General features: G+C 41.8%; 1 protein-coding gene across 2 annotated transcripts in view; it reads left to right on the top strand.

Annotated features, from left to right (window-relative positions):
• Positions 1 to 21,434, top strand: part of AOX1 (aldehyde oxidase 1) — a 71,080-nt gene that overhangs the window by 12,035 nt on the left and 37,611 nt on the right. For both annotated transcript variants that reach the window (XM_060016344.1, XM_060016343.1), the window contains exons 5-19: positions 219 to 345; positions 2,513 to 2,574; positions 3,579 to 3,668; positions 4,317 to 4,397; positions 5,225 to 5,369; positions 6,078 to 6,170; positions 7,021 to 7,172; positions 7,363 to 7,456; positions 8,797 to 8,906; positions 9,929 to 10,113; positions 11,081 to 11,243; positions 13,311 to 13,403; positions 17,976 to 18,145; positions 18,493 to 18,619; positions 20,818 to 20,940. In XM_060016344.1, the coding sequence (XP_059872327.1) occupies positions 219 to 345; positions 2,513 to 2,574; positions 3,579 to 3,668; positions 4,317 to 4,397; positions 5,225 to 5,369; positions 6,078 to 6,170; positions 7,021 to 7,172; positions 7,363 to 7,456; positions 8,797 to 8,906; positions 9,929 to 10,113; positions 11,081 to 11,243; positions 13,311 to 13,403; positions 17,976 to 18,145; positions 18,493 to 18,619; positions 20,818 to 20,940 (1,815 nt within the window). The remainder of the gene's footprint in view (positions 1 to 218; positions 346 to 2,512; positions 2,575 to 3,578; positions 3,669 to 4,316; positions 4,398 to 5,224; positions 5,370 to 6,077; positions 6,171 to 7,020; positions 7,173 to 7,362; positions 7,457 to 8,796; positions 8,907 to 9,928; positions 10,114 to 11,080; positions 11,244 to 13,310; positions 13,404 to 17,975; positions 18,146 to 18,492; positions 18,620 to 20,817; positions 20,941 to 21,434) is intronic.

The following is a 21,434-nucleotide window of genomic DNA, read 5'->3' as shown; positions in this document are numbered from 1 at the left end:
ACCTTCAATGAAGCTCAAAAGCTGTTGAGGACCAGTCATCACAGCCACCCCAGCCCAAGAAAGGGAGACACCAAGGCTGAGAAGGATTTTCCAGGGCTTCTTCTCCAACTTTAATGTGCATGTGAACCGCCCAGGGATCTCGTTAGAATGCAGGTTCTGATTCATTAGGTCTCGGGTCAGGCCCAAGATTCTGCCTTTCAACCTTTCTGTGCTTCCAGGAGAGGATTGCCAAGTGTCATGGCACGCAGTGTGGCTTCTGCACCCCTGGGATGGTGATGTCCATCTACACGCTGCTGAGGAACCATCCAGAGCCCACCCTGAGTCAGTTAACTGATGCTCTAGGTGGTAGGTTATATGTGTGTGTGCTTTAATTTTTAAATGATGTTGATAATGATAGCTAACATTAGCCATTTATCAGGTGCCACACACTGCATTAAGTGCTATATAAACATTACCTCATTTACTCTTTATGATAACTTTATAAGGTAGGCATTATTATTATCCCCCATTTCATAGATGGAGAAACTGAGGTTTAAAGAGAGTAATTTACTAAAAATTATGCCACCAATAAGTGGAGGAGTTAGTTTGTTCAAATCAGGATTCAAACACGATCCACACATTGCACTTGGCTGATATATTTCTCAAGTCTCTCTTAATCTATAAGAGTCGTCTCCCTTTTTTATTGTTTGCTTATTTTAATAATAATTACAAAGCCAGTTTATTCATTTACCCTTGGAAACGGTCCAGTTATCTCCACATGCTGCTCTCTCCTATTGGGTGGGTGCTCTCAGGGCAATATGAAGTTATCAGAGGGCTCATGATGAATACAACATGAAATCAAAGAGACTGACATCTTCTGGTGGTACTTATTTCAAAGAACTGCCTTTATCTGGAGCTAGTTTATCAAGTTCAGGAGCTCAGTGTGTGTGTGTGTGTGTGTGTGTGTGTGTGTGTGTGTGTGTGTGTGTGTGTGTGTGTGTGTGTGTGTGTGTAGCGGGGGATGGGGGGAGCATTGGAGGAGGCCTTCATTAACAAGACTCTGAACAATTCTAAAGAATAAGAGCCTCCCGAATCCTATTTCTGGTGAAATTCTCCATGGCTCTACTTGTCTGCTGTCTCCCAGGGACCTTATTTCTCTGCCGTGTTACATGGGCCTAAAGCTCATGTGTTCAGCTCCTCTGTGAAAGTGTTGCAGGGAAGACAGGACTAAACAGAAGTAGAAAGAGGAGGTGCATAAGACACAAACTGTCTTCTGCCTTATTTCCCTTAAGTCTTATTATGCATTTGATCTCGTGGCCGTTTGTGATGTGAACAAGTGACAAGGGGTTCTCAAATTTTCGGGTGCTTAAGACTTACATAGGAGTTTGTAAAGAATGAAGATTCCTGGGACCCAACCCCAGACAGCTGGCTTCAGTGGCTTTGTGTTTTAAATAGATGCCAGGTTTGGGGGTTGGAGGAGAACATGGGATATGGACCACTGTGGAGGAGCACTGGCCTAATGATTTACTGTAAATAAACTGTGTGCCCAATTGCTTCCAGAGTTTAAAAATTATCTTTGCTGCTATATAATGCCTTTGATCTTTCTATCAACTGCAGCTTAGCTCTTTTTTTAAATATCAAATATCAAAATAGCAGTATTTTTAAATATCAAAAAAAAATGACGTACAATGTAGCTTTATTTACATTGTCTTTTACTGCATATGGAAAATAAATTTTTTTTATTGAAGTATAGTTGATTTACAATATTGTGTTAGTTTCAGGTGTACAGCATAGTAATTCAGTATTTTTGCAGATTATATTCCATTATAGGTTATTACAAGATAATGGGTAAAATTCCCTGTGTTATACAGTAAATCCTTGTTGTTTATTTTATATATAATAGTTTGTATCTGTTAATCCCATACTTCTAATTTACCTTTCCTCTTCCTTCTCCCCTATGGTAACCACAAGTTTGTTTTCTATGACTGTGAGTCTGTCTCTGTTTTGTATATTTGTATTATTTTTTTAATTCCACATATTACAGTATTTGTCTTTGACTTATTTCACTTAGCCTAATATTCTCTGGGTCCATCCACATTGCTGCAAATGGCAGTATTTTATTCTCTTTTTATGGCTCAGTAACATTCCATTATATCTATATATACCACATCTTCTTAACCCAATCATCTGTTGATGGGCATTTGGGTTGTGAAGCTTAGCTCTTGAATGTGCCTATAGACCAAGAGTTCTTGGCTTGCAATCATGGTGTTCTTTGAGCACCTGTCACAAGCAGAGGATATAAAAACTGTTTACAGAGAGAAAGTACAAATAGCTGAGTTGTTAGATTACCTCAAGACTATCAACCAAGTATCCCAAGTAGCTGACAAAAAAAAATCCGACTTTGTGGATTTGGGGACCAAAATGTCAAACAGGGCTTCCTTCTTGGATGGGGTCCTTATTTCCAGCATGCATCTGGCAGACGGTGCCTCTCTCTAGGTTCCTTGATTAACAGAGTTGGGTTTTTCCCCTTCAGGTAACTTGTGCCGTTGCACTGGATACAGGCCTATAATCGATGCATGCAAGACTTTCTGTAAAGTGAGTAGAAAGGAACACGTTTTTGAGTATATTTTTTCCTCAATGAAACAAAATGGTGCGGGTTGGCAGGTGTGATTAGGAGAATAGCCCATTGTCACTAATGCAGGGCTACTTCTTATCTCAAGGTCCGTAATTGCTGTTTGTTACTTGATCTTGAGCAGGGCGCCTACCCTGGTTCATTGAGCTTGCCCTGTAGCCACACAGGCAGCACCTGAGCACTTCGACATTGGCTGTGGGTCATTGTTCCAAGGGGTCTTAACTGACCTGCTTGTCTGGGTTGGGTACCCTGCCCTGCTGCTCCCGCACCCCTATCACAGCGCTGGGCACACGGTGGTGTAATTGCCCATTCGCTCTTCTGTCTCTTCACCAGAATGTGGTCTGCTTGACGCAGAGGCTGAGTCACTGTGCACCAACGGAATTAGGCACTCAATCGATGCTTGTTGAATGAATAGATGAACAAACAATGTTGAAATGAGGGACATAAGATGGCCCTTTGGAATTTAAATGATGAAAGCAGTGTATCGTAAGCACAGAGTGATAATAATAACACTTGTTATTGTTAATATTTCTTTATTAGTAAATTATTAACAATAAATTAATAAATTATTTCTTGTTAATGAAATATTAAATCAACCATTGTTAATATTTATTGCCATGTGCCAGACTTTGTTATAAGATCTTTACAGCCTGGTGACTATAGTAATAATACTGTGTTGTGTACTTGAAATTTGTGAAGAGAGTAGACCTTAAGTATTCTCACCACACACACACACACACACACACACACACACACACACACACACACACGGTAACTGTGAGGTGATGGATGTGTTAATTAACTTGGTTGTGGTCATCATTTCACAAAGTATACGCATGTCAAATAGTCACATTGTACACTTTAAATATACCCAGTTTTATTTGTTAATTATATCTCAGTAAAGCCGAAAAAATATTTAGTAGAATCAACAATAAATTCTTGGTTATTTGTTTTTTTCACCCACTAGATTTCTGGCTGCTATCAAAGTAAAGAAAATGGGGTTTGCTGTTTGGATCAAGGAATAAATGGATTACCAGAGTTTGAGGAAGGAAATGAGGTCAGTGAAATGTAAATTTTTTATAAGATTTTCTCAGGACATGAGTAGAGACCAACTTACCTTTAGGAAGGTTAAATGGCTGTGTAAGGTAGCTAATTTGAGGTGTGTAGCATGTCCCCTCCCCCATTCTCACCCCATGTCTATCAAAAAAAAAAAAATTCTAACCTAACAACTTCATCCCTCACTCCTGATGTTACTCTCAGTCACATACAACTACCTATAAGAGGGAGAACACATTGATCTCTTATTGTCTCTTAGTTTAAAAAAAGCCTTCTTCAAGTCTTTTTTCTAGTGGAGATGTTAGGGAAATGGAAGGGCAGGGAGTGATAAGAGAGGTGGCAATTCAGGAGAGTGTTCTGGCTCTCAGTTGTGTCTCACGCTGCTGCCTCCTGTGCTCCCCCCAGACTCCAAGGAGCATGTGCAGGGGCTGAGGGCTTTGGAGGCCCACCAGCATCTGCACTGAGATGCTGGTGACCTGGTCTGTGTTAGAGCCCTTGACTTAGAGCCCAGGTACCATGGCTGACCAGTGGGGTTTTTTGTCTGTCTGTCTCTTCTATGCCTATCTTCATCTGACCTTATTCCACAAAAGGATTTAAAGTAGGGAGAATTGCCTGATGACAATAACTTCTGGTACTTTCTCTTTTTAAGACAAATCTAAAACTCTTCTCAGAAGAGGAGTTTCTGCCATTGGATCCAACTCAGGAATTGATATTTCCTCCTGAGCTAATGGTAAGTAAGACAAAGTTGAGCTCATCCTAGAGGAATTCACGGTGAAATGCCAGGAAGGATATTTGCTTATGGATCCTCTCGAAAGCTGATTGGCGAATAGGTCATATCCACCTGCCATTCTCAGTCCAAGGTCTAAAGAGTATGGGACCAGGGCAGAGATGGGGGAATGAGGGTGGAGTCACCACCAGGGGACAATTGAACGTAAGAAGCAGCAGATGGTATGTATTAAAAAATGTCCTGAAAAGACATCACAGCATCTGTAGATTTAGACATGTTTTCTACTTCCGGTTTTGCTGAGTTTTATTCTTCCATTAAATGTTTTGACGAAATTAAGCATGTAAAATATTTTTAAGCATTGAAATGGATTCTTTTGAGATATAAAAGCACCAAAGGGAGATGTATTGGAATAGTCTCCAGAAGGAGTAAAATATTGTCACATTTTATCTTGTACTCTGATTCCTAGTAAAGCTCTACGTTTAGGTGACTTTTATTTTATTTTGTTTTGTTTTTTCCAATGATGATTTTTTTTTTAATATTTATTTATTTGGCTGAGCTGGGTCTTACTTGCAGTGCATGGTCTCCTTAGTTGTGGCATACGAACTCTTACTTGTGGCATGTGGGATCTAGTTCCCTGACCAGGGATCGAACCTGGACCCCCTGCATTGGGAGCGCCAAGTCTTATCCACTGTGCCACCAGGGAAGTCCCACTTTTATTTTATTTTTTAAAAAGATCTCTATCTCCTGTCTCTGTTCCTGTAAAGACAGAGAAGAAACAGGTGGAAATATTATCACAAGATGATCTTGAATCTTTACTGCTTTTTCAATAGACAATGGCTGAGAAACAACCACAAAGGACCAGGATTTTTGGTGGTGATAGAATGACATGGATTTCTCCAGTGACCCTGAAGGAACTTCTAGAAGCCAAAGTCAAGTATCCCCAGGCCCCGGTTGTCATGGGGAACACCTCTGTGGGTATGTAGATCCCCAGGGACTTTTTATGAGGAAACTGAGGAAAAGGGCTTTGGGGAGGAGAAAACCTCATATATGCATGTTCTCAGAAAAAGCAGTCTGAAATAACATTTTAAATCATTTATACTTGAGTTGAGCACTGCTCAAGAGGCTTTTACAATTTCCATCACATAAGTGAATTCCTGTTGCCCTAACCGGAGCAGTGCACAGAGCTGTACCCAAGAGGCCTGCTCCATGACAAATTAGCAGCAGCAGCTCCAGTGACAGCTGTCCTGTCTTTCCATGTAGAGACTGATCTGGGGCTTGTATTTGAAATTGCTGTTTCCTCTCTCAGTGGTGTCTCAATGGCCATAATAGGTTTTCTTAAACTGCAGTGACAGGCTCTTCCTATGGTGTCCATTGTAAACTCATTTTGACTGCCTACTTCTTTGAGGAGTCTCTAGAGTCTTCCCAAGGAGAATTTTGAGTATGCCACACGTGGTCTTGGACGTGTCTGCCAAGTGTTAAGGCTGACGAGTCCAAAGAGTTCCCCAAGTTTAGTGAAAATCCACCCGTCCGTTCTCTGTGCGTGCGATTTGGCAATGAACAGACCAATAGATATGTAATTTTTATATATTTAAAGACATCAGTTTTAATCACAATTTCAAAATTTAAAAGGCAGTCAGCCCCCCTTCATCTCAGTCTGCTTATTTTTTTTTCCTAATCCTTCAGGACCTGACATGAAATTTAAAGGCATCTTTCACCCAGTTATAATTTCTCCTGATAGAATTGAAGAACTGAGTGTTGTAAACTATACAGATAATGGTGAGTTCTTAAGGTCCCTATTTTCTTAGTTGAAATGCATTAATCAGCTTATTTGCTTTGATCAGCAGACAAGCAAAAAAAGTCTTATTCATAATTAGAATATACAGAGAGACTCCCTTGTAAGGTGATAACTGGAGGAGGCTCAGGGAAGAATTCTCTATGATTATACGAGATACTAATTGTCTGAAGAGCCGGGTTTTCACTGAAGAACTTTTATGTCTGCTGTATGAGGGAAATGTAACAGCTCTTCAGTGAAGGGTACTGTGCTAAGTGCTGGGTAGAAGATAAAGATGAGAGTCTTTGCTCTCCAGAAGCACAGTAGTAACCAAACAAGTTTACGTATGAAGCAGCTTACAAACTGGCTTTTCCATTTCAATAAAGGAAATTGATTTAATGACAATGATGAGAAGCAATGAAATGTCGGTTTGGAGGCTGGCTCTGGAGTCCAATTCCTGACCATGTCATATATTAGCTGAAAAACTTAGTCAAGTTACTTAACTGAATCTCAGTGTGTGGGGGGCTATTAATACTTCAGAGCTTTGTTAGAATTCAAGAAGATTCTATGAAGCATTCAGCATAGTGCTTGACCCAGTGAGTATTCAGAAAATTTAGCCTCCATGACCTCCATCACTTTCAACCCCGCCTCTGTCACCAGCACCATCACCTCCTTCACCATCATCATTAACACCTCCATTACCAACCACTATTCCCACCGTCACCACCATGACCACCAGTACGCAGGGTAGCATGTATCTAGCATAAAGATCCCATATCTGTAGTCTAAAATCTAATGGACATTTCCAGGTCAGCAATGATCACATTGCATTATCTACAAATGATTTCATTTCAGGCCTGACCTTAGGTGCTGCCCTCAGCCTGGCTCAGGTGAAGGACGTCCTGGCTAATGGGATCCTGAAGCTCCCGGAGGAGAAGACACAGACGTACCATGCTCTCTTGAAGCATTTGGGAACTCTGGCTGGATCCCAGATCAGGAACATGGCTGTATGTATCTGACGACTGTAACATCTAGTATGTGTCCCATGAATGACTGTCCCTGATAAATCATGACATTTTCATTCTTTTGGAATAGACAAAAAGAATAGTTTTCCAAAGTCTTGCTTGATTCTTATTTTACCACTTGTGTCTTTATAATTACATAAGTGGAGTGAAAATAACCCATTATTTTAAAAAGTCTTTAGGGGGCCACATAGTGAGCAGGCATCCAGATTCGGATCTGAACCCCCTCCTCGCCGTGGGCAACTGTACCCTCAACTTGCTATCAAAAGGTAAGTGACAGCTCCTTCTTAGGGACTATTAAACCCTGTTCCTCCTACCCTTTTGCCTCTCTAGGGATGCAGGAAGTCCAGTTTTGAAAATTACTATCCTTTATAATATTAATAATTCCTCTGCCTTTCTGGATGCTTGGAAGGTTGGTCAGTCTGGTCTTAAATGCACACACACCCAATGTCTTCATCTCTTTCTTTCTGAGGACTTGTGCTAGATGTTTTCCCATACTGGTCACCTGACATCGACCAGTGTTGGCTAGTGTCCCGGTGTGATCTGAATAGTGGAGAGAACTCTAGGCTATTGACAACGATTGGGCCCCTTTGTCAAAGACTTTCTCCGGGTGGTACAGGAGTGTGTGAGACCCACGTCATGCTATGTGCTCATGCTGTCATTGATGGAAGCCTGCAGACCTTTTTCTATTGAACAGTGGTTGGGCTTCATTCTATATTTATTTACTTGAGTTTTGTTTTTTGAAACTAAGTCCAGGACTTTTCAGTTATTTCTTTTATTTTAACTTCGTCGACAATTATTAGGAAGTTTTCATTGGTCCTCTATACATCCGTTGTTTTTTTTTTTCATTTAGAAATATGTACTAACTTTCTGTTACCTGCATTGTTAAATGCCTACTCTTCATGTCGTCTAAACCACAAAATTATCTTAAGGAAGAAGGTGTACATTCAGTTATCAATTTAAGTAACATCCTTTAAAAAAATCATTTATTGAGAAATAGGTTTTGTGATGTAAATATGAACATCAAAAGCTTCTTAGCTTTATCCCAAAGTCCTATTTCATTATAGCTTTAAACAGTTCCTCCCCCCAATATACTGATTAAAGAACAGAAATTCTTTTGGTGCTGAGAAAAGATATAAACAAATAAGACTGCATCCCACTAGTATAAAAATTCATTAAAGGCAATTTATTTATTCACTACTGTATCAAGTAGGGTTCTTGGTTATAAATAAATGTTTGTTGAATGACTTTATTAGAATATCAAAAGGGATATTAATGTCCTCTCCCTTCTTACAAAGCTCAAAATGAATCATGCTGTTCAGAAAGAGTGCTAAGGTCCGACTCTACCTGACCTCTGGTCTACTCTGCTAGATATTTTTATTTATAATCAAGCAAGGAAGCCAAAAAAGAAAAAAAAAAAGTGGGCCCTAGTTGGGAAGAAACATTGCAAGATGCCATTTCATGGTGAAAGATTTTTAAACATAGGAAGAGCACTTTTTTCCTCAAACAATAAATTTCCTGTGATATTTGGTAGAATTATTTCCCAAGTTTTGGGAGTTTGATTGTTTAATAGAACAGATTCCAGGGAAAGTGTCATTTCTTTCCACAGAAGGAAAACGACAGATTCCTTTAAATGAGCAGTTTCTCAGAAAGTGCCCCAGTGCTGACCTTAAGCCTGAAGAAATCTTGATCTCAGTGAACATCCCTTATTTGAGGAAGGTGAGAATGTCCTTTCAATTTTTTCGTTTTACTTGTGACTGCACAGCTTGTTAATTCCAACATAGGGTGGGTTAAGAAAAGGTGTTGAGTGTTTGCAGTGGAGAATATGAGGATTTGTGAATAGTTAGGTTTCACTTGTGTTATATACCCCCCATCATTGCTAGAATCTGGAGACCTTTGACTCTACCTTCCTCCCCAACCCTGCCCGCCACCTCTCTCTCACTCTCTGTGTCTCTTTCTCCCTCCCCACCTTCCCCCCACCCAAACCAGCCTCTAAAGTTACTTTCTTACAGATTTTTAAAAATACTTTGTCCCATGAGGCTTTTTCCTAAATAAGACTTGAAACTATACTTCTACTTATATCTTGAGGTTTTGAAGAGGCTATAAATTTGCAATAGAACTTAATGGTAAGAAGAAGGGCTTTGGAGTCAAACTCAAGAGTGAATCCTAGTTTTAGACCTACTTTGACCCTGAGCTCATTACTGAATCACTCCTAATTACAGATGCCTCATCTGTAAATGCGAATAATCAAGCTTGCCTTGGAGGGTGTATGAATTTGCTAGGGCTGCCATAATAAAGAACCACAGCCTGGGTGGTTAACTACACTCTTACTTGTGGAGGCTGGAAGTGTGATATCCAGGTGCTGCAGAGTTGGTTTTCCCTTGGCTTTTCTCCTTGGCTTTTAGATAACTATCTTCTCCCTGTGTCTCCGTGTGCTTTCCCTCTGTTTGTGTCCGTGTCCAAATTTCCTCTTCTTGTGAGGACACCACCATGCTGCATCATCGCCCACCCTGATTATCTCATTTTAACTTAATCACCTCTTTAAAGACCCTATCTCCTGATACAGTCACATCCTGAGGTACTGGGAGTTAGGACTTCAACTTATCAATTTTGAGGGGGACACAATTTGGCCCATGACAGAGAGTGTGGCAAGGGTCAAATGAGGCAACATAAACAAACCGCCTTGTGCACAGTTGTCCCTCAGTGTGCTTTTATAGGTGCCACTTCACTTTTGCTTTCAGTGGGAGTTTGTGTCAGCCTTCCGACAAGCCCAGCGGCAACAGAATGCGCTAGCGATAGTCAATTCGGGAATGAGAGTTTTTTTTGGAGGAGGAGATGGCATCATTAGAGAGTTATCCATTGCATATGGAGGCGTTGGTCCAACCACCATCTGTGCAAAGAATTCCTGCCAGAAACTCATTGGAAGGTATGGATTCATGTCCTTAGTCTCCAAGTAATAGAGCAGCTCTTTCTGTGGTGTCATGTAATTACAAGAAGAAAAATGCTTACTATTTTCTGTTTAATGACATGGAATTCCAATAAGATCTCATGATTATTCCCATGTGTCTTAGTGAATTCTGAAGTGGACACCATATAGTGTGTGTGTGTGTGTGTGTGTGTGTGTGTGTGTGTGTGTGTGAACCCATCTCCCAATAGTATATAGACACAGTAAGCAAAATGAGTAAATCTGCATTCTTTATCATAAGAGAATAATTTACCTTTATGAAAGATAGATTATGGGAGTTTGTTTTATAATAACTTGCTAAATGCACATGCATACCTAACTTTTTTATTTCTATACGTAATACTAGTCGCCATTATTTCTTGAGCATTTACTAGGTACCAGTTAACATTTCAGAAGTAATAGACTAACGGTTAAAACCACGATCTTGATTGAACCACACTGCCTGCGTCCAAATCTCAGTTCAACTCTTATAAATTGTGTGATCTCTTTCAGCTTGCTTAATCTTACAGTACCTCAGTTTCCTTATCAGTCAGGGAGATAATCACACCTCATAGGACAGGTGAGAGGATTAAATGAATGGATACAGATAAGGTACGTAAAACAGAACCTGGAATGCAATAAATGTTCTAGTGATCTAGGGAGCAGTTATTCCTGGGCTGAGGACTTAACATGAGTTGTCATTTCTTTCTCACGACCATTCCAGGAGCTGTGTTCTACCATTACTGCCCTTTTAGAGATGATGAACTGGTGGGCCCAGGCCAGACACCTTGAGAGTGGTGGTCTGTGATTTAAACTTGGGTTGCCTGACTCTGGAGTTTGTACTCTTTTTCTGCTGCGTTAAACTGTTGCTATTTGTCTTACAAGCTCACTGAGCCTGTGAGGTAGTGAGTCCTGTTGGGCTAGGAGTCTTCTCTTTTGACGCCCACAGGCGCTGGGATGAAGAGATGCTGGACACAGCTTGCAGGCTGATTCTGGATGAAGTCTCCCTCCCAGGCTCAGCCCCAGGTGGGAGGGTGGAGTTCAGGAGGACTCTCATCATCAGCTTCCTCTTCAAGTTCTACCTGGAAGTGTCACAGATTTTGAAGAGGATGGTAAGTGGAACTGACCATGCGTTACCTTTCCCAGTCTTGGGGGCTCTGGGGATACACAAAGTGGCGGCAACAACTCCCTGCCAAATAGCTGTAGAACAGAATAGAAAAAACAACCCAAATCGGAGACTCACGGGCTTGCTGGGCGTATGGCAGGCCGTCTGTTGATGGAGTGAGTGTTTGGGGAAGAATGGCAAGTAGAACACAGAGTTGTGCGGGATTTGGTTTAATACCACTCAGTTATTTTGTTTCTGACCTGTTGTATGTCTCCACTGTGTTCAGAAACTTGTTAATGATTTGAATATATTTTCCCTTAGGAAAGCGTTTCTTCCACCTGTCGAGGTTTACCTTTGTACGTTTGGCTTTCTTCTCTGGGTTCAGCTTTGTTTTCTCTCACTTGTAAGATGGCAATGGCAGCCACTCCACAAGGTTATTGAGAAATGGGTCATCATAGGAAAAAGCTTCATATGGTCCCTAATGCTTCAGAGAACCATGGTGAAGACTGTCTACTGGTAGTCATAATCACAGTAGTAAGCATCTGGGCATTCTTTCACCTGGCCTCCCTTATGACAAACAATTAGAGTTACAAGACTGTTGGCAAGGGAGGATACAACTGAAAAAAGTTTGGAATAAATTTGCTAGACCCAAAGGGAACTTCAGCCATATTGGTTCATTAATCCCAAGCTACAATCAGCGGACCAAATTAGACTAGAAGCCAAGAACATTCCTCATGTGGTATAGAAATTAGTATGATCACTTTTTTTTTAAATAAAATTATTTTTGGCTGTGTTGGGTCTTCGTTGCTGCATGCGGGCTTTCTCTAGTTGTGGTGAGTGAGAGCTACTCTTCGCTGCGGTGCGTGGGCTTCTCACTGTGGAGGCTTCTCTTGTTGCGGAGCACAGGCTCTCAGCACGTGGGCTTCAGTAGTTGTGGCATGCAGGCTCAGTAGTTGTGGCTTGCGGGCTTTAGAGCACAGGCTCGGTAGTTGTGGCACACGGGCTTAGTTGCTCCACGGCATATGGGATCTGCCCAGACCAGGGCTCGAACCCGTGTCCCCCTGCATTGGCAGGCAGATTCTTAACCACTGCACCACCGGGGAAGCCCTAGTATGATCACTTTAAATTAGGGTCAGAGTTCTCTCTTATCATTGTTTCTGACGGTATCTTCTCATTGTATAATGAGAACTAAGAACCAGAACACTTGTATCAAAGTTTTTAGAATAGAAGCTTGAAATCATATATAAGTGACATATTGTCACTCGGTAATCAAAAGAGAAAAAGTAATAAAGCCAGCTATACACTCCTCCAATTAATAGCAAACTAATACGATTTATTGGATGAATCAAATGATATAAATTACAGCTTCCATCTTATAGTCTTTTACCTTCTATTCAATTTCCTCTATTAATATTCCTCTGCTATTAAAAATAATAGCCTTTGTTGGCTTTAATTTTCTGTTAAAACTTTTAAATTGTAAAAAATAACCATTAGGTGCACTGTTTGAAGTCTTGCCTAAGGACCAAATTGACCCACTTTTCCTCAGCTCTAGGAGGTGTTCCTCCCGGGGCCCCAGAATGCTTACTGCTGTGAGGTTGTGGCAGAGGTGCAGCCCGCCGCAGTTTCTCTTCTTCCTGATTGGCCAGGTGGTACAAAGCAGAGCTTGATGCTCATTTGCAGTGGTGTACCTTGGCTCTGACTTTTCCTGGTTTAACTACTCTCTTCCTTTCCAGTCATTTACTTAGCTTCTACTTTCCTGTTTTATTGGTTTGTAAGTCCTCAAATCATTTAGGAAGGCATGTGAAAGTATCATAAGAAACATAAAGATATGGGGAGTCAGTAATCTACTGTTTTCATGTGGCTCTTCATAATATGTGGTCATATGTGTGGACCTTCCAGAGTGTGTGTCCTGGAGGTCAGGGAGAACCCTGCTTCTACTTCCAGGATTCTGAATTAGGGAAGTACTTAACAAATTTAGACTTCATAGTAGAGTTGCTTGCTACGAGCCATGTTAGCCTCCCTCCCAAGACCATTCTGGCATATTTTAAATATCTACAGTGGTTCTACTTTTCAGGACCCGGTTCACTATCCTAGCCTTACAGACAAGAACGAGAGTGCTTTAGAAGAGCTTCATTCCAGACATCACTGGAGAACATTAAAGTACCAGGTTAGTGGCTTTTTTCTTCTTTTTAATTCAGAGGTCCTGGGCTAAAGCTTCTTCACTTATCTCTCAGTGATTGTCAAGATGTATTAGCCCGAGCTCGCCTTCTGGTGAACCCACAGCCTTCTTTACTGTTAATTAAAATTTCAAAATCAATGCAGTATTGTGATTAAAAATAAAGCTAGCAGTGGTAATTTTTTTAAATGTCTGTTTTCAACTTGAGGACTGTGTGTTTTGTTCTGTGGCCTTGTACCACTGACATGAACAAGCTGCCTAGTTTGCCATATGCTCTTGCCCTTGGCATTGTGGAAGTCAGAACACAACCAAAGGCAGAGCTGCTGATTTATTTTGTTTGGATGTGGAGATACTCTGCTCCCCCAGTCCCCATTCTCCAAGTGTTTTCTCTGTGAGTTAGAGTTTTAGAGTTGAATCAAACGTAAGTTCTAAGAGCTAATTTCAAGGTCTCCTAATGAAAGCTGCCTATTAGAACACAAGTCCTCATGACTTTCAAACAGAATTTTCAGCTACAACATCATAAGAGCATCGCCTGAAGTCCTCCTATTGGTAAACTAGATAAGATTCAGTGCTTCTCCTTGAAATTGTTATCAAGAAACTTTACCTTGAGAGTTCTATTAAGTCAAGAGCATGAAAAGGCTTTTTAAAGATGCTTTTTAAATAGATGCAGTTCATTGGATCTATTGTTGAATTTAGTTATAAAAGCTTACAGTATGTCGTAACAAACAGTTCCCTGTTGGTATATATCTCTTCAGTTTTTAGGTTCAATATATTCAAAATTCAAATATGCCAAACTCCATTGAAAGTGTTGAAAGTGATCATTTTGAAAGTCAAAAATAGCTTCCCTCTTCCCCGGTGTAAAATACGACCACTGCCACGTTTGGCTTATTTTTTTTTTTTTTTTTTGGCTCATTTATAAATACCCTAACACTGCCTTGACCATGGAATAAACTTCAACAACCACGGGGACAACAACAAATTAATGGGCTTTCAAGTCATCCAAAGAAAAGTGATAATCTTCACATAGTTTGTTATTATAGATTGCAAGATCAAGTTTTGGAAGTAGTGTATCTCTCACATATATGTTTTATTTTTGTTTTTCCTCTGGGTTTTCATACATACACACACACGCACAGGCACACACACACACACACACACACACAAATACCCACACTGCTAGAGGAACTTCAGCAGTCATGACCAATATTTTTTTTCCCCCAAATCAGTTAATTTGCTTAAAAGCCTTTTGACAGAGATCACCAGTTAGAGGAGACAACATTCTTTCCTCCGTGGTATCTTTAGCCATATAACAAGCACAAGCAAGTAATCAAATACAACCTCTTTCATCAGTAGATTCATCACAACTGACTTTTTAAAAAAAAATTGTATAGCTTCAGCTAAATTAATCAATTTTATATTTATAGATATATATATGAAAGATGTATTTTGGCATTTATCTTCAACCTTTTGGCAGGCAGGGCTCACAGCAAGGTTTTAAAACACTTTTTTCCCAAAGCAGTGATGTGTTTCAGTATTTATAGTAAAAAGTATTATGTCATAGAAAACTCCCAGAGCCTATGTAGAGACCTATGAATATGTTTCCTTAGTGTCTAAGCTTATGGATTACCTGGAATTTTGCTCTTCAGGATAGAAAAAACCTCTTTGGATTAAAAAAAAAAAAAGATGTGGGTGATTCTTCATTCAAATGTTGTTCAAATGGAGAACTCAACACAGCACTATAGGGCAGCACTTTGGGGGCATTTCACAGCGGAATCAGTCCCTACCATCTGAAACAAACCGGACCTGATACATGTTTTTCTTTGGATCACCACCTCAGCTTCTCAGAGAAGAGGGAGAAGAAGCCTGCTGAGAGCACTTGGCCGTGAGGATGGGGCTGGTGTGCACTGGGGCTGATTCAAATTCCTGTTCATATTGCCTGAACCCCAACATGGAAAATTTTCTCTCATTTCCCGCCTTCCCCTACATTTGTGGCCTAATGTCCACCTTTATTTAACGGTGCCTAGGCCAAGTTCTAAATTATTTTTCTTCATAATCTTCTGCTTTCTAGTTTATAAAGTCAGGATGAACACAACCACCACAAAACAAAACACAGAGACTTAGCCAACATTCCTTTTCTGGTGCATTGTCTTGTACTAACTACAGAATTGAAGTTTACATTTAAGTGAAGCAAATATGGGCTTTAAAACAATAAAGGTTTATCAGTAAGTATGTATTTTACTGTAAAACAGTATATTTTATATGAAATAGGAATAAGTTCAGAGCATCCTACACATATGTCTTATGCCAAATTCATTTGAGAAATGACTCTACTTTCTACATATAATTGTCAGGGAAAGTTTGGCTGATATCTTACTTGTTGTCATTTATAGTATAAAAACAATAGGGTTTTTTTCCTCATTTCTCTAATAACCAATAAAAATGCTGAACGCGTTTTCGGATTACATGTGCCACTCTCCCTTTCCCTCTGACAGATCAGAGGTTTCTCCAGGTTCCTGCCTAGAGAAGCTCTGATCTATCTCAAGCTGAAGGTATATTTTTTGAGTCCCTCAAGTAGGTTGGCAGTGACTGACAACCATTCTTCCCGGATCTCGTGAGCAGCAGAGGGGCTTGGGGAGGTGTCTTTTTACAGATACCTTTATGTAAAGTTCCCATCGTAACCATGCTGGCTTTCCTCCATTCATGGTATTTGGTAAATGGAATCCAAATGTTCAGAAAAGCAAAACGCCTGCATGAGAAGAAAACATGACAGTTGATCAGTGGGATCCCAGACAGCTAGGGTCTTTCCCTTCCATTCTGTGCAGCAAGAGCCTCAGAGCACTTTCGTTGAACCAAGGGAAGCTCTGACTCTGGAAAATCTGCAGCTATGATTGACATGAGCTACCACTCTAGATGGAATCAAACAGCTGATGTATTGTCAATATGTAACAAGTAGGCTTTCTCAAACTGCACATTCTGGGAACCAAATACAAATGTATTTACTTTTTAAAAATTTCTCAGATGCCTTACATGATGCTGAGCTGGAAACAGGTCAGCTTCTATGGCTTCTTTTCCTCTCAGTAGAGGTGCTGACCAGCATGTGTTCTGTTGGTGCCTTTTCTTTTTTTTTTTTTTTTTTTTTTGCGGTACGCGGGCCTCTCATCGCCGTGACCTCTCCCGTTGCGGAGCACAGGCTCCGGACGCGCAGGCTCAGCGGCCATGGCTCGCGGGCCCAGCCGCTCCGCGGCATGTGGGATCTTCCCGGACCGGGGCACGAGCCCGTGTCCCCTGCATCGGCAGGCGGACCCTCAACCACTGCGCCACCAGGGAAGCCCTGTTGGTGCCTTTTCTGTCTTCCCTCCTACTGTGTGATGTAGTGGAGCACTGTGAGCCTCATCTCAAAGAAAGAGCCCGTGTCTCACCCAGGCTCAGGGTGACGCCGTGAAAAGCGGTGTGGAGCAGCAGATGGGGTGGGAAAGGGAGCCTCCATAGCTTTTTCCGGGCCTTACCTTGGCCAGCCCTCCTCCTGCCCGGGTCTTCCTGAGAAAGCCTAGGGGGTCTGGCCTCAGCCCTGGTGCCGGATTCAGTACTGACCCCGCGAGGTGTGGACGGGGCAGCTCGGCACTGCCTCGCAGGCGGCTCCTCCCGCAGAGCTCCAGGCCCCAGAGCTGCCTTCTTTGAGAGGAGCCTTTTGGGAGTGGCCGCTTGGCTGGCAACTTTCCTGGAATTCCCACCTCCCACAGTCCCATCACCGGACCCCTCGGCAGCCTCAGCCTTGCCCCTGGCCTCTGAGCGTGGTCTACACCATGTCTCTTAACCCTTCTTTCTTCATACCTCCAATTCTTCTCCCAACCAAGAAAGCTAACAACTCTCTCATTTTAAAATACTGGAGGAGATGTTATGTTTCTTAATTTCGACTTTGGTTAATGAAGCATATTTAAGGTATACCAGTGGCAAGACATTTTACTCCGTGGGTCTCTAAGAAAAAGTCGTATTAGTGAATCATTCCTCAAAATGCAGCTTCCTTTGTCTTCATTCTTTATCAGGATTGTCTGAGTTATGAGTCTTACCAATTATTTCTTAGACTTCCTCGCTCAAAGAAGAAAATAACAAAAGCTCTTGTGGTTGAATGCATGCACTCATTTTCTATAAACGTGGTCATCAGGCTTTTCTGCAAAATAGTACATGTACCATGCTTAGCTACAGCAGTAAAATAATTTTGATAATAAAAGTTAAAGAAATACATGAGCATTTGCAAGAGGACATCATTTTCTATTGTCAGGAAGAAAGATTTATATTCATTTACTTACACAAATAGAATTTGCATTAGAGACGTTTGTGGTCTGTATCAAAATAGTGGGCAAAAAAATAAGAACAACATCATGGCTCTACATCCCAGTTTGCCTACTGAATTATTGAAATAGGCTTACTGTCCTGGTGTTATTAATAGTGACGTCTTTATTTTCGAAAGTGTTCTGGTTTGGATGTAAATGATATAGCTCCCCTCTTATGAGAGATGTGCATAATACGATTATAAAAATGATATGTTGATTATTGATTAAACAGAATGCAGACCCAAAGCAGCTCCCTGAAGACCCAGTTGGCCATCCCATCATGCATCTGTCTGGTATTAAGCATGCCACAGGTGAAGCCATCTACTGTGATGACATGCCTGCAGTGGACCGGGAGCTGTTCTTGACTTTTGTTACAAGCTCAAGAGCTCACGCTAAGATTGTGTAAGTGATAAGGTTTTTACCCAGTAGACAGAAATGATTGCCTTTTTTGGCCAAGTCACATTAGTGAAAAGTAACGGTTTGAAGAGGGTAAGCTATTTGTTGGCAATGTCCAATGTATTAGATTTGAAGTGAAATGGGATCAAAGTGTAGGCTTCACCACAGTTTGTCCCTCCGTATAATAACTTCATTGTCCCAGGAATTTTTCCCCCATTGTCTGGCATAGAACTATTGGAGGGTTTTGGATGTATCTTCCCTCTCTCGTATCTTATTCTCGGATTAAGCAAGTTCTCTGTGGTCTGCAGGCTGCGGGGCCACCCTGAGTAGCCCTGTTCTGTGTTCTCATCTAGGTCTGTGGATCTGTCAGAAGCTCTCAGTCTGCCAGGTGTGGTGGACATCCTGACTGAGGAACATCTTCATGGCATCAACTCCTTCCGCCTTTTAACCGTACCTGAGAAACTTCTATCGACAGATGAGGTACTGCATTTTTGCTTTCTGTTTTAAAAGTAACTTCCTCAGTTTATGACACTTCGTATTTTCTTAAAAGATAACATTGAACTTGGCACATCATAAAGGATTCCAGTATTCTTTGAATGCTTATTATAAATCACTATATTCTAATAGTGAATTAGTTCAAAAATATTCATTTTCCACGTAAGTAAAGAAGTTGACTAGTTATATAAAAGATACTTGAGTGTTTTATATTTTCTAGTAGTAAGATCATGTGTTGCTTTCATACTTATGAAAGGATATATGAGAAGAGAATAATGACTTTTATTTTCTGATACTTTCCCTGAGAATCCCTTGCCATTGCCCCAGTCTCAGTCCAACGTCCAAGTTCAAGGGGTAGCTCCACCATGGAGTCTTTCCTTATCCTTTAATCCAGGAGTTCTCTCTCCCTCTCGGAACTCACTCTCTCTCATTCATTCATATGCCATATGTTCAACAGGCATCTTTTAAGTGAGCACCTACTGCCGTAGGTGAACAAGACCCCTGTGGTTCTTGCCCTTGCAGAACTTAAAGTCTGCAGGAGAAGGCAAAGTGGACCTTTATTGCACTTTCTATCTTATATTGAGCTTATGTCTATGTCTTACCTATTTCTCCTACCTAGTAAAATGCCTTGAGTGAGGGCCCACGTCTGATTCATCGGCATATTCCATACACTGCTTCCTACAAAGAAGAGTCAATGAGCAGAGGAACAGTGATAGCATTGTTGCCATTTGAACGTTTCAGATGATTGAAACATTGACTACTGTATCTCAGGTTATCGGAAGATGCAGCAAGGGCAGTGTCCAGAAGGTTTCCTGCATAACTCCAGATTCTCAGTTCAGTGTTTACCCAAAAGAGCTTTATCATTTGCAAGAGTCCCTGCCTCTGGCTCTCACTAGCAGACACAGTTGATAAAAATGAAAGTTTGGTGACTGAGAGTCTGAAGTCAAGGTTGAACCTCCCCCAAGGCAGAGGACAATGAGAGCTATGGCCTTTGCGTAAATGTTAATTAACCAAGCGAAGCCCTCCTGGGCCCTGAGGTGTGTGCACGTTGATTCTGAGCATCTCAGGGGCGTGTCTGTGAACCAGGTCACAGGGCAAGACCCACGTCTGTGGAGAGCGGAGAACAGAGCTGTTGCGAATGATTGCCTCTGTTAGTTTCATTCCTTTTTTTAACATTTGTCCTTAGCATGCTATATCTTTAAAAATCGTTTCATTGCAGAAATTTTAAACACACACAAAAATAGAGACTAGTACAATGAATCCCCTTAGGCCCATCACCCAGCTCCAACCGTTATTAACACTTGCCATTTTTGTTTCATGTGTCTCCCCACTGCCCCCGCCCACCCGTACCCAACACCCTTTTGTGTGTGTGTGCTGGATTTAACTTTTCTTTAACTACCATTTTTGTTTGGTGATAAAACTACTATATGTTCATTGTAGAAAAGACCTAATAATCTAATGTCGTTCTTAAAAATGAGTGATTATGTTTTGATTTGGATCTCAGTAAAAGGTGGGAAAGAGAATCAAAGGGTCATATGACTTCTTCCAGTCCTGTTTTACCTCTCTGGAGCCTTAGCCTTGTTTATCCCCATCCGCTTTCTACCCTGGTCCCTGGGTGACCTCCTTAGGCCGCCTACCTACCCCACCTGCTGGTGAACCGAAGAATGCTCCGGGCTCACTCTTGGCTCCTGTAGTCACTTCTCTCCGTGAAAAGCCTGTGCTCCACCACAGTTCAGGGCAGACATGTGCTCACCAGCAGTGCTGCATTATCACTCTCTCCCTCCTTCCTCTCTGGGTGAGATGGTCTGTGCTCCCGGTTCATGAAGGAGAGGCCACTTCTCAGAATGGCCCAGCTCGTGGTGTGGCAACCCCAGGTCAAACCACGGGACTGACTCTTCTGCTGTACATGAGGCAGCCTCAGACGTGTCCCTCTTCAGCCACCGCTGCCAATGATGCAGCTCAAAGACCTGCACTCTCCCAGTGCCCGAGGTCAGCAGACCAACTCTGACAAATGTGCTTCCCTACCGAAGGCTTCGTTCACCACAGCACTGCGGTTAAGTCACACGTGAAGGGGTCATTAACTGTGTGTCTAGCTCTGTGATAGCAGGGAGGCGGGGAATGAACGAAAGGAGAGGCCCTGGTGCCTGCCCTCCTTGGGAACAGAGGTCTTTTCTGTGTTGTAGGTATTTTGCGTGGGTGAGCTTGTCTGTGCCGTGATTGCTGATTCCGAGGTTCAGGCAAAGCGAGCTGCACAGCGAGTGAAGATTGTCTACCGAGATTTGGAGCCACTGATCCTGACCATCGAGGTAATGAGTTCAAAGGTTGCACCAGAAGAGCAGATTTCAGTGGCGTATCACTTAACATGCTTTTGACTGCAGAAACAGGAAAGAAAATCCAACTCAAAGTGGCTTCCGAAAAACAGGGGCTCTGTTGGCCTCAAACTCTATCAGTGTTAGCAAGGAAGCTGATCTTCTGCCTCTCCTCCTTGCTGCCCATGGTACAGGCTTTATCTCCTGTGGTGACAGGTTGGCAGCCAGGAGCTTCCAGTTCACGTCCAATAAGCAAGAAAGGATGCCATTGTCCCAACATCCCACGAGTAGGTCACATCCCTCTCTGGATTCATGACTGGCAAGAACTGGTGGTTACTGCTGGCGGGGGGGTCAGATTTCTTTGCGGTTTATGGGCTGTATGGGGGAGTGATGGAGACCTAAACAGAAATCTGAGCACTATTTGGAAGGGGACAGGTGAAAAGAATGCTGGATGGGTAACCCACAATGTTCAGGAGAGGGGACACACCCTA

The sequence above is a fragment of the Delphinus delphis genome, chromosome 7 (genome assembly GCF_949987515.2).
Source record: "Delphinus delphis chromosome 7, mDelDel1.2, whole genome shotgun sequence".
Taxonomy (NCBI): domain Eukaryota; kingdom Metazoa; phylum Chordata; class Mammalia; order Artiodactyla; family Delphinidae; genus Delphinus; species Delphinus delphis.
This window is presented reverse-complemented; position numbering and strand designations above follow the sequence as displayed.